Here is a 17,605-nt window from a genome sequence, read left to right as displayed (position 1 = left end):
TTAATTGCCCCTTTGTTTATCACAAACTGATTATCTCGATATGATCTGATACTGTCCAGACCACAGGTGGTTAGCGTGTGGCTATGCTATTAATTAGTGAAAACATCATTTTGAATGATAAATAATCATATTATAACGAAAAATTAACTTTCTGAAAAAAAATATTTCACTATCAAATATATATATAACAAGGTATGCAACTCAAAATCAGCCCAAAACGGGGTGCATCGCTTTGAACAGCCATATCTTCATCAATTTTGCAGCGATTTTCACGATCTCCGTCTTTTTCAACGCAGAAATGAATTTCCTTTCTGGAAATGTATATGTCTTGCAATATTTTTACAAATGCTGGGTCAACTTTTGAGAAATAACACGATACACAACACGCATGACCCAGTTGACAGTGATCATGCTGTCTTTAAGACTGAAATCTTCACGGAGTAAAGGGCAACTTCCCTATAAAGTTCATGTAGTTCGATACCATAATTCAATAAAACGTATGAAAAAACATTATTACCGTTCTTGTCGTTACATTCTGCATCAAGACTAACTGTCCAGCGCCGTTTGAAACCTTTGTTTACATACATTTCAACTAACTGACATTTTAAACATACGAGTGATTTCATTGGTCCAATGCGGAGGTGTGTCTTTACAACTGGAGTTTCATTCATAAAGAATACATGATCACTGTCAACTGGGTCATGCGTGTTGTGTATCGTGTTATTTCTTAAAAGTTGACCCAGCATTTGTAAAAATATTGCAAGACATATACATTTCCAGAAAGGAAATTCATTTCTGCGTTGAATAAGACCGAGATCGTGAAAATCGCTGCAAAATTGATGAAGATATGGCTGTTCAAAGCGATGCACCCCGTTTTGGGCTGATTTTGAGTTGCATACCTTGTTATATATATATTTGATAGTGAAATATTTTTTTCAGAAAAGTTAATTTTTCGTTATAATATGATTATTTATCATTCAAAATGATGTTTTCACTAATTAATATCATAGCCACACGCTAACCACCTGTGGTCCAGACAATTACTATGAAAACAGTGTGTTATAAACCCAGGGACCTATACTTGGTATCCGGAGAAGCGCCCCCCCCCCCCGGAGAACTGCCCCCCGGAGAACTGCCCCCTTATTTTAAAGGTGGCGGAGAGGTGCCCCCCCCATCAAATCGGTAGGGGCGGAGAACTGCCCCCCTGTCAGAATTTAGTAGGCGGATATCTGCCCCCGCCCCCATCAAATCTGTAGGGGCGGAGAACTGCCCCCCGGTGTCATATTAGTTATTAGTTACGTAGTGAAAACAATACTTACGGGTAATTTTACGTTATCGCCGTACACATTTTATCCGGTAACAATTGAATTTCAGTACAAGTATATTACCATTTATCGAACTGAATAACACAAATTGTCTAGAGGCATGTGATAATACTGTTTAAGGCCCTTAGTGCGCATCTGCACCACTCACTATACATGAATGCCATGCAAAAGTCGTGTTTTAATAAGAGCGCGAAACATAGTCGAGATCCACACAGGAAACGCGTGCGTGTTAATACTGGCCAAGTGTCGCAACTAAATATAGACGTGCAACTCAGTACTTATGGAGGAAAAGTTACATCGGAATTAATTTTCATTATAAAGATAGTATTGACCCATGGAAAAAAAACGTAAATTTACGTATAAAAAAGGAAATTAATAGGCAAAGCAAAGGCATTAATTTAGCTGACTTGAAGAAAAAATTAGAGTGAAGTCGAATTTATAATCAATTTATTTATGTTGTTTAGTTAATTCATGTGTCATACAAAATGGCATACATAAATACACACATTACACATATTACGGCAACAGTTTGCATTTTGAGCAGATCATGTCGACATGCCAAACAAACAAAATCGGTAACAGTTGCTTTAATTAGCAGCTAATAAGGCAGGCAGAGAACTTGTTACCGTTAACGATAAGCACCGCGATCTTTTAAAGGGGCCTTTTCACAGATTTTGTCATTTTTTAACTTATTCATTAAATGCTTTATATCGATAAATGTAAACATTGGATCGTAACAGCTCCAGTAAAAAATCAAGAATAAAATTTAAAAAAGGAAAAGATCATTGCCCGGTCCAGGTTTCGAACCAGTGACCCCTGGAGTCCTGCCAGAGTCCTGAAGTAAAAACGTTTAACCTACTGAGCTATTCCGCCGAGTACACAGAGTTGACGTATTTTATACATTATATAAGCAATCTTCGTAGTTTCACAAAATTTAACGACAAAAACAGAACTCTCCAAATTATTCAATCGTTTCGCGTTGCAACGCTTTATAATTTTTAGGTTTTAAAATCGTCAAAAGATGCATATAATGGCTATATTAGACCATGGTAAATGTTCAGTATTACTGTTTCCTCACAAATATCATAACTAAAACGAAAATTTGCGAATCTGAAACAACTTTTTTCAATTTTGTCAATTTACCAAAGCGTGAAAAGATCCCTTTAATCTTTTAATTGGTAGACCGGACCGACCTGTATTGTTAAGAACTTGTTAGCTTTGAATAAAGCCGCATACGGGTTTATTATATTGAACCGTCCAAATCCGTAATTGGCGAAAACAAACAAATAAATTATTGTTTTCAGCTTGCATAAGGATGGATTAAATTGCATGCTAATTGTTTGTTTTACTTACGGGGAAAATATCAAATAATTCAGCCGAGAAAACTTTTTATTAGCAAAAAGTGATTTGTTTTTTTTGTTCACATAAGACGAAAATCACGTGATTATCAAGATGGCGACGTCCATGCCGAGGCAGGTTTTTTTTGCCGTTTTATAACTTTTATTACTTGTACAACTTTATATTACTTTTGAAATTTCACTCAATTTCCAGACATAATAGCAAGAAAGTTACTGGCGTTATTGTCATTATAATACTCGCTTTATATATCGCCGCGAAATTTCTTTAATTAGGGGGCACTTCTCCGGGTCATCAATTCTGACAGGGGGGCAGTTCTCCGCCCCTTATTAATCGGCAGGGGGGCAGTTCTCCGCCCTATAAAAAACAGTGAGGGGGCAGTTCTCCGCCCAGTGAAAAATCTTTGGGGGGGCAGTTCTCCGGGGGGGGCACTTCTCCTAGAGCCCCTATACTTGTATGACTCTGTATGGGGTCTCTGCATAAACCACATGTGTTTGGTCATTAAACACAATTTATGATACCTTCATGTCATCTCTTGGCATATTAAGTCAAAAACTTAACAGTTGCTTTAATAAAATATTTGAAAATAGAAATTTGTTTGAAATGGATTAACTGCTAGGAACTATTAAGTATATATATTAGCCAGTTTAAACATAACAATAGTGTTTAATAACTATACATGTAAAATATTTTACAAATTTACTGCTACACCATTAACGTATTTAACGGGTACCTGCTAATGTAAACTCTGCTATAATGTTTTAAGATCGTGCGTTACTGCAGTGTTCGAAACATCATCATGAAAACATGCAATCACGTTTGGTCATTATACGGATATAAAATACTTGCGTAAAATAAATTAAATGTGAAGATTTATGGTATCATAAAATGCTAGATTTGTATCGCTCATTATCACTAGAGAAGAGTTTTCAATTTACATGTACATGTAAAAACAGTTCAATTTGCACCATATAAATTCAGGTGTTTTTTCAATTGGAATGCTTAAATTTATTAATATTTTCATTCAATGTAAACGAAACGAAAATTCATTCAATGTAAAAGAAAATTAAAAACTAAATTTCAAGATTGAAATGTATTGAGCTATTTAAGGGCTTTGTTTTATAACTGATTCAATACACCCCTTACACTAAATTTCAATCTCTGATGAAAAATAACACTATCGCATCCACACCACTTATAATAATATTCAAATTATTGTATGTTTTATAATTTTTGAAATATCATTTATTAAAGTCTTACTTAAAAAAGAATACGAGTATTTATAGTTTTGTTTTATGAAATTGTAAGTATTAAGTCTTCGGACGACCTTTACTCTGATACAATGTAATTGGCCGTGATCGAGAAGTTGACGGCCAATCTATTTTTAGTAACGGAAAACCCCTCTTGTGACGTCACACAAAAACCTCCAATACCAGCAGCGACGGTATCAATGTTAACATGTCCTAATAATCTGTCTCTAAGAGTTGATTCTGGAACATTACAGCAGGCAGCTGCTTTTCTAACAGAAAATCCCGCATCATTAACAAGCATGTTGGCATTTATCAGGGCAGTAGGTGAGTAGAGCCCGTTTTTCTGGACCCTCCTCTTCAAATGTTTTTGCTTTGCCTGAATTAGAAATTGTAAAAGCAGAGAAAGTGATAGGGACCATTCAGCAATTAATTGCATATGATTGAAAAATATGAAAAAGTAGTCTAAGGGATATGACCAGCAACCTAATTGACCTTATCGCAACATCCGGGCACTTGCGTCAGTTAGAGTTACATGCCCCTTGACGACGGTGAAAACAAAAGCGCTGTCGCCATTTTATTTGCATTGAAATAGTTAACACTGCTCGCAATTTTCTTAAGTTAAAGCACATCTTCGCGGCCATTTTTTAGAATAAAAATACCCAGAAATAGAAATTCTTTCATAATAAATTTAATTTAATGAACGAACACAAATAAGGATGAAAACAAACAACCAATAAATTTTTAATATATGCAACATATAGTATAGCTGATTTGAACCTCTATATTTGTTACCTTATTACCTTGTTACGTATCAAATAAATTCTCATGATAAATGTTATTGTTTTTATTTAATTGCACACCAATTTCAACACTTTGTTTCCGCATGTTAGGCATTTGAATGCCCCTTTCTTCATCACAAACCGATTATCTTGTTATGATGGGATACTGTCCAGACGAAGAAAACACGGTGTCATAAAGCCAGCTGGGGACCTATACTTGGGGCTCTGCATAAACCACATGTGGTCATTAAACATAATTTATGATACCTCTATGTCATCTCTTATTATACTGAGCAGTCATTTAAGCCAAATTTTTAATGCCGAAATAATTGAATATACAGTTGCTTTATAAAACACGTTGACACCTTAAATAAACATTTTTGTTAAATTAAATGCAATATTTTTCATTTGATTCTTTGCATCAGTCTTAAAATCGTGTAAGCTTTTGTATTCTGGTGTTTAATTGCCCCTTTGTTTTGCATAATCCGATTATCTCGCTTTGATCAAATATTGTCCAAACTTAACTGACAAGAAGGTGTCATAAACCACACTGGGTGGTCCAGACAGTGTCATTTAATACGATAGATGCCACCATGTCTCCTCTTTTCTGGTAGTATTAAGCAGTCATTTGGATGAATAATTAACGCCGATGTACTTAACAGTTGCTTAAATTAGATATGTGACATATGGTCAAATATAAAATCATGTCCAATTTGAAATTTACACCCTAAAGATACAAGCCCGATTAATTTATTAAAGTATTTAATAATTATAAAATTTACGTAAAAAAAAGTAATGTATTTAGCGTGTATCAGTTAATTAAAAAGACGTCATTCCGTATTAAGATTTAATGTTACGACAATAAACGATCGACATCATAAAAAAGAAATTACGTTTGACAGCAACGGGGGTAAATAATGTTTGAAAAACAAATATTTATACAGATATATGTGTGTTAATTTTAATATTTGTCACTCGTACTCATTACAATGAACACAACTAAGGCTTTCAGTAAGTCATGTACCAGATGTCCCTACGTATTTTACAGCTTCACATTAGCATGATAAATTGACATAGTAGAAATATAATTATAATGTTCGAAGACGAATGAACCCTGAAAAGAACGACAATACTCATTACATCAACATCTACAAGGATACTCCCATTATTACAGAATAAACGAATTTACCCGGTGTCTCAGTGAGAAAGTTAATCATGAATGTCGCCGTACTCGATCGTCGCCCACTTGGTCGGGTCATTTTTCCAACATCCAGCTTGCAATTTGTACGGACATTCATTAAGTCCAATTAGTTTTATTTTCTGATCATATCGGGCTTTCGAAGTGCAATCTAACCCTTCATAATAGTCAAAAGACATTTTAAACACCAATTACAGGACATTTAATTACCTATCGACTTCCCAATAGGAATGCAATTGACGAAATATCAGCAGAGGTGCTCAATCAGCGTAGTAAATCGACCGTATCTAGGGCATTGTTTTCACCGTCGCTAAGGGACTGCCCCTTTTGTGACGTCATCGCGATAAGGTCAATAGAAAAAATAGGTTGGCCTAATTGAAAAAACGAAAACTTCCGGTCTACTTATACGAGTCAACTCCAGCCGACAATGCAAACAGACTGTCACATGTTTAAAAGCGAGTTTGGGACCAAATAAAGGGGCTTAAAGGTGGCCATGAATTAGGAATAGTAGAAAACATACAAATTAAGGTGTGAGAAACATTTTACAAGTGTTACCTGTTTTGGTCTGCTTTCGAGCGTCTTTTCGTAGGTGACAGTTGCGTTGGTATCTGTCAATATTAACCGAACTGTGCGTGCGTGTCGTCATCTTAACTCTCGCGATACGAGACAAAAACAAATGTCACTGGAATTCGGACCCCCACGGAATTCGGGCCTTCGAGGATATTCATTATCAGCCCTTTGCAATCTTTATTTCAAAAATATTTGAAGGACGAGTGCATGTGTTTGTAGGACGAGTGAAAATTTTAGTGCAGTTAAGAAAAGTTTTTGTCCCCTGATAATATAAATGTATTGATAACAATAAATTACGTGTCTTCTAAATGCTTTTCCAAATTTCTTTCCATTCTTTAAATTGTTGTTGTTGTGAATCAGATGACTCCATCCACATATTACAACAAATTTATTTTTCATTATTGTAAACTTCCGCTTGAAACCAACGTGGTGTACACAAGTAGATTTTTCTCCTTTCAAAATGGTTAAAATACGTAAGTAATCAAATATATTCTTCTGATTTAAAACTTAAGAAACTTTTCCGTATACAAAATAATATCTAAGTACTAATGGTCTATAACCGTTTTTAATACGGTTTGTTACTTATTTTCGCGATTACTCATCCAAATGTCAATCATGTGTCCCTGTAAATATGGAGTTCGAAATTCGAAAAATGGCCTGTGGAAAACCCTGACAGTGCAAATAACTCCCGGTTACAATTATGCGATAACAATTTTATTCCAGTACGTGTATATTTCATCACGTCCATTTATAGAACTGATTCACCTCGTTTTTCTGACATTTATTCGACAAGCAATGCGCTTTAACACATTTTCATTGAATTAATTACGCACACTTGTAAATGTTTCGTCCGATAATCGATACTTAGAAGACTGATGATGGCAACCGGCCGTAATCTTCGTGGACAACGTGAATTTCATGCATAATTCCGTCAAAACATGTATTCGACTCGTAAAGTGTTTAAACAAATTATCGTTGAATTCATAACGCAACTGTTAATATTTGTTGAAATCTCAAATGGGAATAGATGGAATTTAATCCGAAACCCATTCCGTAAGTCAATGTTAACGCGTTTTTAATCGGACACACACTGCAAAATGTAAATGTTACGTAACGTTAAAATATTCTTGCTTCAAATTTAGCAGTGCAAATTTACTTTGTGTCAAATCTTTTTTTTTTATTAAAAAGAGGGCGAAAATTATGCAGCATGTACAACGTCATGTCATGTGTATTGTGCATGTATTGAGCGTTTTAACAAGCACACAACACGTCAGGGGATTGACACATGTTCAGAGGCAATATTTCATCAAATCTATAAATAGTCACTTAAAATTTATTTGATACTATAGAAAAATGGCAAGGTTTGTGTTAAATAAATAATTGAAAGCTTTTATCGTAAATATTTACCAGAAAGTGATTTACAAATACGGAATAAACGGGATTATCTGGTTATAAATAGAAACTTGAAAAGTAGTAAGTATACAGTAATAGAGTCGGGTTGAAACTGATGTATTGGGGAATCGTTTGAGTCCGGATTTTACTATCTGTGCGGGAAAGTTTTAAAACAATTAAACAATATAAAAAAATATATAAAAAAAAATTTAATGACTGGGGGATTTTCTTGAAGTCATAGCGCACCAAATGATGTCTTTTGACGCTGTTTTTCTTTGAGTTATAACGCACCACAGAACGTGAATTGACACGTTAATTTTTTTTTTTATCAACTTCGGGATGGGACACCCCTCCCCTATCAGCCCCGGGGCGCCTGACAAAAATCCTGTGGAAAGAGCTGGTTAGAATATATTTAGCTAAAGAAAGTTCAGTGTACCGTTTACATAGTATTGAAAGTGGCGCAAGTCAAAAATTAAAGTGATATTTAAAGTTGTGGTAGCCAGAAGTAGAATATATTTTGTTGAGTGATGGTATAGTTGAAAGTATTATTTAATAATTCTGTTAACATGCTGCATTAGAAGAAATTGGGTTGTATTTTGTGAGCTGATTGACTACATGTATTTTAAGGCTGCTGTGCTTTTAATTTGCTGAATGTTCATCTTTTTTATCCAAGTGTCTGTGAATGACACTGACGGTCTTTTGTTTTGGTGCTGGTTTCAATTTTGCAATATTTGACCATGGTATCCATAGTTCACAATTTTTCATAAAGACTGTGTCTTACAAAAGAGTATCAAACTTCATTAACCATTGGGGCTTATTTATATTCACAGTCGCTTCTTGCCATATCCATTTAAATAGGTCAATCACTGAGTATTGTTGAGAGTGGTTTCTTCTTTCGCTAATCCTTATGGTTTTCAAAATACAAAACAACATGATTTGCAGACAATTCTCCAAAGAAATATCAATACGAAAATGTGTTGTTTTTTTTCTAAATCATTATAACTCATTTGACTTAATGCTAAATAAAGAAGGTACATTTTGATAAGTTTCATGTAAATAGTATAATCAATGCTTCCATTATGTTTTCATTAAATTTTAATATCATTCAACAGTTATATATATCTGGAAACATAGTCGTATTTAGGAGTACTACAGGTTTAGCAGAGGTGTGATTTTTCCGCTAGCCACAGATTTCCACGGACAGGTTTGTCCAGAGGTCATTTCAGCGATTGGGTTAATTGGTAAAAAATTGCGGAGGGGGTACAACCAATTCAGCAGGCGTATTTCTTTAGCGATACGAAAAATCCTCTCCGCATTTTACACCTGTAGCTTTTGCCTTAGCTTTTTTTAAATGAGCGATGTCATTGGCTGTCGTTTCACAATCTTCCAATTAAAATTGGTCTTTTAAAATATTTGTCATATTTCTTTGCTGATTCGTTTGCAAATGGCGCCTTTGTGAAGCAAAAATGAAGATTATTGAATAAATGACAGATCTCACAAAATCTCAGAGATGGAAAAATAATTAAAAAAAAACTATTTTAAATGGGGAAGGGAAGAAACAACAGCGTATATTTCGGCAGATCAATTGTCTTGGTAAGGTCAAAAGACCTAAAGTCATATTCCATGTGAAAAAATCTTGATCAACGGATCCAGGGGTAAATTGGCTTTAGTGGGACACTGTGACATTGTTGACCTTATTTTTATTTTAAAGACATTGAGCTCAAACATAAGATTGCTTTCATTGTTCCCAGAGATCAGAACACACATTGATTTTGATCACAATTAATACTGGTGACTGCATAAAATATTTAATGTGAATTTAAAAAGATTTTCATAAATACATTTTGTTAATAAGTTTAAATTGGTGTTTATTTAAATGTCCGTTTTAAGGTTTGTCATTGCATAATGCACGCTATTTACGTAGTAAAAATCAGTGATTCAGTCTAGAGAATATTCCACCCTTCCGACTTCACCTCAAGCCCGACTCTGTTTAGCAAAAACAAATATGAATATACAACTTAAATATAAATATTAAATAATTATGTTTATTTGAATTGTCTCTATAAGAATATTTGAAAAACATTTATGTGATAACCTTTGGATACATGATTTATTTGTTCCATTTCAGGCAAAAAGAGTCATAGGCAGTCAACAAAATTGAGAGCTAAGATTGTGAAAAAGGTAGGAAACATAGGGCAAAATAATGTGCAAGACCATTTATATTCTTGGAAAAATTATTTTGTAAATTTTAAGCGCGGACAAGTTGATTCATTGATTTCTGATTTCATACATAATAAAATATAAAATGTAATGCGTATCTCCACGCCGCATGTTTTACCCAGGGGCGCCCCAGGGTTGGTAATGGGGTAAAAATTCCAAAAAGTGCACTGTCGCACATATGCTCATAGCTATAATGCGTGTAAGTTTCAAGGTTCTAGTGCTAATAGTGTATAGAGCTGTAACGATTTGGTTCGATGCATCGACAAACCGGTTCAACACTTACCTGAATACCACAATGGATTCCACCCAAACAAGACCCCACGCCCCTACCCAGAATCCCTTTCCCCCCCCCCCCCCAACCTCCCCCCCATTTTTTTTAAACATCATCTAATAAATTACCACACCATACATTATACCCCCCTCTCACCCCCCTATCCCCCCCCCCCCCATTTTTTTTTAAACATCATCTAATAAATTACCACACCCCACATTATACCCCCTCTCACCCCCCTACCCCCCCTACCCCCCCCCTCCACCCCCCTACCCCCCCCACCCCCCTACACCCCCCCCACCCCCCCAAATAAATATTTTTTTTGATTCCTTTTTTATTTTTGAAAGATCGTCTAATAAATTATTTCATATGAACAATTTCCCCATGATGGCTTACGTTATACTGTCAAGCACTCGAGTAGTCGAGCGTGCTGTCCTCTGACAGCTCTTGTTTAAGAAAAGGTATATGTGCATGAACTCGTCTCCATACAAGAACTTAAGTTTTGGAATAACAAGGGTAAGCAATTGTAAAATAATTGCATATGCTGTGATGAAAATGACACCAATTACAATGTATTGACAGGTAGCAGAGCACAATAGAAAAAAGAAACGAGAAGCAAAGAACAAGCCAGCATTCACAAGTGAGATATTTTGTTATTTAATTTGTTACATTTATAAAAGATATCTGTAAACAATGATCTATTCTCACAATCTGTCAAAATGACTGCTGGTTATAATTTTGCAAGTATGCTTTACCTGGTTCGAAAACAGAGCGCTATAATGTTTTTTTGAAACTTCTGAAGCAAAGTGTATATAGGAAAATCTCATCATGGTCAGTTGTTTTGAAGATATAAACAAGTGAATATTGTGCTCTTCAATACTTGACCTTTAAGTTCTACACTTCACAACGATTCTAATCGGTAATACTTGGATTATCTTCTCATATTTGCAGAGAGGCGCAAAGATCCAGGCATTCCAAGCAGTGCTCCATTCAAAGAGATTGTGTTGAAAGAGGCCGAAGACAGGAAAAGACAGGTGAGATGGTTTGCTTGTTGCTAGACTATTTTAACATTCAGCTTTTGTTCAAAGCAATACCCATTTACATAAAATATTTTATTATTATTATTATACCGGATTTATATAGCGCCCTTTTCATGCAAGAGTGCACGTTCAAAGGCGCTTTACATAATAACATTTGACATATCACAGATACGAATACATTTTGCAACACTGTTTCAAAAGAAATCGATTAAAACTACTCAATTATACTATAAAACTACTCTTTTATACTATAAGTACTATGTAAAAACATGCACAGTTACCATAGATTAGAAAGATCAACAAGACACTATAAAACTACGCTATGTATATAGCTATAAGACAATTAATGAAACAATAAAATCTAAAACTTAAACAATAAGTACTACGTAAAACAAAAAAAACAAACATGCACAGTAACCATAGATTTGAAAGATCAGCAAGACAAACCAGAGACTGAGACAAGGGTAACGTCAGGATACCATTACCACGAGTCCACAAACCCCCAAAGGAATAATTATGCTTCCTTTAAAAGGGTAAATTCAAGTTCATGCTGATTGAGACAAGGGTAACGTCAGGATACCATTACCACGAGTCCACAAACCCTCAAAGGAATAATTATGCTTCTTTAAAAGGGTTAATTCAAGTTCATGATGATTGAGATTTTATGGTTTAAGGACACATTCAACATAAAATTATGTTATAATGCTGAACATTCCGAACAAACAAGCACATTTATATATTTTAAATGGAGGAGATACCAGGTTTTTCCCCCATTATCTTATGTTTGACATTTTTTAAAGATAGAAGAAGAGAGGCAGAAACAGAAGGAGAGAAGGAAGAAGGATCGTCAGAAGCTTGTGGGGAAGAAGAGAAGTCTGGATGGCCTTGTCAAGGATGCACTTAAACGGGGCAATGAGTTCGACAAGAAGGTATGAATTGGTTATAAATGTTAGGGTACTTGTATTACTATAAACCTCTAGGGAGTTAAACATTTTAGTTACTTTTGTCAGTCAGTTTATTTATCTGCACCAGCTTATAATGTTGTAAATATATGGAGGCATCCTAACAAGCTTCACATTTCTCAAGCAATTAAATTGAAAATTGTCATTGCTGGATGTGCAGACAACCAAAATACGTCATCAAAGTGACCACACAATTGTCAGTTATCAGCCCTTGAGCCTAGCTGAAAAAGAGGTATGGGAGAATTAAGAGGTGTGGGAGTCTTGTTACATATGTGATCAAGCTTTAGTTACAATAAGTTATCAGCTCATTTAAATACCAAAAGCCAATGTTGATAATATTGTAATGATTTGATTGGTAAATTTTAATCTTTGACTGATTTTAATGATTAACAATTGTATGCAAGAACCTTCATATTACAATGAAACCCACGGCTTGAACTTGTTTGGCTCGAATTTTCATTTGGCTCGAACTCTCCTCGAAGCACTGATTTTGTGTTGGATTGCTCTAATTTGCAGGGTGGAACTGTCGGATGGCTCAAACTGTTTTCACAGTCCTGGTCACAATTTCCGTATTTTGTTTTGTTTGTTTTGCTTAAACTCACCTCAAGTTGCATAAAGCTGTTAATTGACTAGGAGCACCATATCTTATGCCACACCGGTAGCAGACCTGTCCTCAACTCAATCTGTAATTGAATTTAGTGATAGATGGAATAGAAAACTTCGTAACTTGTTGACAACTCTTGAACACAACACAGGCTGACATCATGTCATTCTTAAAAAAAAACAAGCAATTAAATAAATAAATTCATGTATTGCTGTTTAATATATCAGCGATGTGTATTTAGTGATTATGCATGTTTTGTTTCTTAGTGCTGTTCCTTACATGTACCCATAAACGAGCTAAGTAAAATCGTGCCGATAAAACATACATTAATTGTATGATATTGGCTTGCAACTGTTGTAAAATATTGATTAATAAATATATTAAGTATATATTTAGATATTAAAATATAAATGCAGAAAGTAGTACGAAATTTAGACAGTAAAAATACTGTTCAACTGGAGATGCAAATCTATTGCAGATTTATGTTAGTAACCAAAAGTATAACAGAAATCTGCTGGCTCAAATTTTGGATGGCTAGAACTTTTGTTGTCAGTTCCAGGCTCCAGTGAGTTTTAGCCAATGGTTTGCGACTATATATAATTTGACTGTTATACTTCAGGTTTGTGAGTAACTGCAATATACTTGATATACATTTACCTGTAGCCATGTATTTTATTTAAGGTTGGAGTCCAAAAAGAAAACATTGGACTTGTTGAGAAGCCTCTTGAAATTTCATTGAAGACGTATTACAAGGAATTCAAAAAGGTTTGCAATAATGGGACATTTTCAAAAATAGTGTTTGTTTTTGTTGGTTCTATGCATATTTCAATTTACAACACAGAATATCTGTATTTTTTTTGGAAAACATAGATGAATTGCTTTTTTCTGAGTAAATGCCTGAACCATTACACACATGTGTTTAAAAGTTATGTAGTAATTTGTACATATACAGAATTCTTGTTTTAAGAAAATTGTTATTAACTAATTTTGACTTCAAGAAAAAAAACAACAAGTATGCATAATTTTAAAGAAGTTTTTATCATTGAAAGTTCAATTTCATAAGTGCATGATTGTAGTAATGTTGATCTTTTATATCTCAAACACAAGTACATGTGATTTCAAGGTTGTTCCTTTCCACTTCTTTCAATCTGAATTCTATAATAAGTTTAATTTGAATTATTTTTTGTGAAGTATTGTTCTTTATCCCAGTGACTGAAAAATAACCCAACTAAAAAGTTCAACTGCATCTTAAATCATAAGGAATGGTGTGTAAAATATTTTATCCTCGGAAATTTACATCCCCCTCAGATTTGAAGTATGTGTCTTTCCATTGTAGGGGCCATGCAAGGGTTTTCAACTTCTTTTTAAATACAGTTTTCCTTTTTAAAATTATAGATACTGCTAGAGTCTGAAAAAGAAACGTAAATGGTTGTTTCCGTTGCGTAGGTTGTGGACTTTGTAACAAAGTGGTTGTGTCCCTTATGTAGGTTGTTTACTCTGTATCAAAGTGGTTATGTCCCTTGTGTAGGTTGTGGACTTAGTAACTATGTTGTGTACTTTTTGTAGGTTGTGGATGCAGCAGACGTGATTTTGGAGGTACTGGATGCAAGGGACCCCCTCGGTTCCCGATGTCAGCAGATGGAGGAGGCAGTCATCGGAGCAGGAACCAGTAAACGACTGGTCCTTGTGCTAAATAAAATAGGTTAGATCACTAAAATGATATATACTCAACAAAAGCTTTAATGCACCAAATGGGAAATGTTGTATTTATTTTTTAAACTGTCAACATGGGGATTGAAGTGTTAAGGGACCCACTAACCAATTGCCACCCACATTTGCAGATCAATAAGAGAGTCCTCTGTGTAAGATGTAATGAAAGAACGATGGTGGGCAACCCTAGACAGAAAATAAGTTATAAAACTTGAAAATATCCTTAAGGATTTTTATTGTTTGTGTGTGTGACAGTGGTTTGGTCCATCTATTAGATTAAAAAAATGTAATATTTTGGAGTGAAAGACATGCATATATTAATTTTATATTTTAAATGGAAATTGAAATATTTCGTGAACACAAATCTTCACATTCCAAAGTCATTGTCCCTAAAAAATATGACTGCTGCCAAAACGTTGCCTGGGTATTAGTCCTCTTTTGTGAAATAGCTCCAGTTGAAAGATTGCTTTACTATGAAATAAATTAATGTACTTAAAATACATCTGGTCTAATTTCTTTACAAGCTAATATATTTAATTCAGATTTGATTCCAAAGGAGAATGTTGAAGCGTGGCTCAAGTATTTGAAGAATGAGTATCCAGTGATTGCTTTCAAGGCTTCTACACAGACACAGAATGACCGTCTGGTAAGTGGTCTGTGTCATTGAAGTGCATGGTCCTCCTACTAGAATATCATACATGACATAGTCAATTCAACTATACTACCTGTAGCAATGTACAGGGGCGATGACCAGAAATTAAACCCTTTTCAACTTAAAAATTGAAAAAAGTTGTTATCTATTGCTTGTGAAAGAACATATGTGCCATGTCATAAAAATAATAATTATTTTCCAAACACATATGAGTATTTTTAAAATCGTATATCACACAACATGGACAACAATGACAGGCTTTTTATTATTATGAGTAATTACTGGACTAGGATGTGACTATGCTGTTCATAAACATGCCCTGTTCACAGTGTCAGAAGAAATTAAAGCTTGGCGGAGGTCATGATGACCTGTTGAAGACGAGCAACTGTCTTGGGGCGGAGACACTGATGAAGTTGCTAGGCAACTACTGCAGGAATAAGGATATCAAGACCTCCATACGAGTTGGAGTTGTAGGTATGTAGGGTAGTGTGATCATTTTCAATGGAATTAAGGCTCACAATGCCACTAATTGGTGTCTTGGTGGACACTGCCATATGCTACATTGTTCATTTACTGAATTTTAGTTTATAGAGGAAATAAGAAGCCAAACAAAGATTTCTTTGGGTTGGATTTCAATTTTGTAGCAATTTAGTTATATGTTTGAAAAATAATCAATTACAGAGACCTTTATGATTCTGCTTAGTATTTCTGTGAGTAATGCTTTTGATGTCAGCCTTTGCATGTTTCAATCACATTTTGGGGCTTAAGAAAACAGAACATAATTTCCCCTTCAAATTCAAAAAATACCTGCAGAAAAAGGTAAAAAATTTAATGTTAAAATTTAACTTAGTTTCAATGAAACCAATGTTATGTTATTTATGCTCCCGGAAATATTTTCTGAGTAAATGCCTGAACCATTTTGTAGTTCCTTCCTTCCTTCCTTCCTACATTCCTACCTTCCTTCCTTCCTTCCTTCCTTCCTTCCTTTCTTCCTTCACACTTTTGTTACAGTTTCTCATAGCGCCTTCAATACTTTACCGATCTCTTTCATATTTGGCATGTATGTACCTTGCATGGACCTTTACCTTTTGATGGGGTTTGAAGTCACTGGGGTCAAGGTCACCAAGGATTATAATATATTTTTCCGTCACACTTTTGTTACAGTTTTTCATAGCACCTTCAATTCTTTATCTATCTCTTTGATATTTGGCATGTACGTACCTTGCATGGACCTCTACCTTTTGATGAGGTTAAAGGTCACTGGGGTCAAGGTCACCGAGGCTAATAATAGATATTTCCTTCACACTTTTGTTACAGTTTCTCATAGCGCCTTCAATATTTTACCGATCTCTTTCATATTTGGCATGTACGTACCTTGCATAAACCTCTACTTTTTGATGAGGTTTAAGGTCACTGGGGTCAAGGTCAAGGTCACCGAGGCTAATAATAGATTTTTTCGGTGGTTATTAACACATAGATTGACAAAGCGCATCATCTGAGAGCATCCATTAGTTTGCCTGATATTCTTGTTTTTTCAATAAGGATGTTGTGTGTGATTTTTGATAATGATATCAATTTCAATATATACAAGAAATTGATTATTTTTAAGTAAAAAATTCAAATATTAAATTTCCCATGGCATAACAATTGCTTCTTGGAAGGGCCCTGTCTTATGTCTCAAGTATTGAGAATATGTCTTGCAGCTTATTGTCTTGTAACATAACAATTATATTATGAGCCGCATTCATGGACAACAGGGCTTAATGCATGTGTGGTAAGTGTTGTCCCACATTAGCCTGTGAAGTCCGCTGTCTGCACAGGCTGATTAGGGACAACACTTTCTGCATAAACTGGAATTTGGTTTAGAAGAGGCTTCCTTTATACGAAAAATGATGTGAAAGCAGAGAATATTGTCTGTGATAAGCCCGTGCAGACTGCAGAGGCTAGCCTCAGATGACACTCGAGGCAAATGAATAAAGCCCAGTTGTCCCATAATGAGTCTCGTATATACTGTAATGTTATCTGTGTGTTCATGCAGGATTGCCCAACACTGGCAAGAGCAGTATTATCAACAGCTTAAAGAGGGGCCGAGCCTGCAATGTAGGGGCCATGCCAGGGGTTACAAAGTAGGTGCAGTCTCTGCAACCATTGAATAATATAGAGAGTAGGGTTTGTGAGTCAGGAGCTCATGAATTCATATCTTCTTCATAAAGACAATCAATGAATATTAATGAATAGAGTAATGATATTATTTAGAGGTTTATAAACTTATATTA

General features: G+C 34.9%; 2 protein-coding genes across 3 annotated transcripts in view; one reads left to right on the top strand and one right to left on the bottom strand.

Annotated features, from left to right (window-relative positions):
- LOC127881525 (ragulator complex protein LAMTOR5-like) overlaps positions 1–6,866 on the bottom strand; it is a 38,568-nt gene extending 31,702 nt beyond the window's left edge. The window contains exon 1 of the mRNA XM_052429440.1: positions 6,776–6,866. Coding sequence (XP_052285400.1) covers positions 6,776–6,810 — 35 coding nt within the window. The 5' untranslated portion in view covers positions 6,811–6,866. The remainder of the gene's footprint in view (positions 1–6,775) is intronic.
- The window catches only part of LOC127881524 (guanine nucleotide-binding protein-like 3 homolog), a 33,873-nt gene that overhangs the window by 3,410 nt on the left and 12,858 nt on the right, over positions 1–17,605 (top strand). Inside the window, exons 1-10 of one of the 2 annotated variants that reach the window (XM_052429437.1) lie at positions 6,848–6,951; positions 9,999–10,051; positions 10,944–11,001; positions 11,313–11,395; positions 12,202–12,330; positions 13,649–13,732; positions 14,534–14,669; positions 15,220–15,323; positions 15,659–15,803; positions 17,368–17,455. In XM_052429437.1, coding sequence (XP_052285397.1) covers positions 6,939–6,951; positions 9,999–10,051; positions 10,944–11,001; positions 11,313–11,395; positions 12,202–12,330; positions 13,649–13,732; positions 14,534–14,669; positions 15,220–15,323; positions 15,659–15,803; positions 17,368–17,455 — 893 coding nt within the window. In that variant the 5' untranslated portion in view covers positions 6,848–6,938. Of the gene's footprint in view, positions 1–6,847; positions 6,952–9,998; positions 10,052–10,943; positions 11,002–11,312; positions 11,396–12,201; positions 12,331–13,648; positions 13,733–14,533; positions 14,670–15,219; positions 15,324–15,658; positions 15,804–17,367; positions 17,456–17,605 lie in introns of those variants that run through there. The other variant, XM_052429439.1, reaches the window with a different exon arrangement.

This window comes from Dreissena polymorpha, chromosome 5 (assembly GCF_020536995.1).
Source record: "Dreissena polymorpha isolate Duluth1 chromosome 5, UMN_Dpol_1.0, whole genome shotgun sequence".
In the NCBI taxonomy this organism is placed as follows: Eukaryota; Metazoa; Mollusca; class Bivalvia; order Myida; family Dreissenidae; genus Dreissena; species Dreissena polymorpha.
The sequence above is the reverse complement of the archived record's forward strand: the minus strand, read 5'-3'. Positions and strand labels throughout refer to the sequence as shown.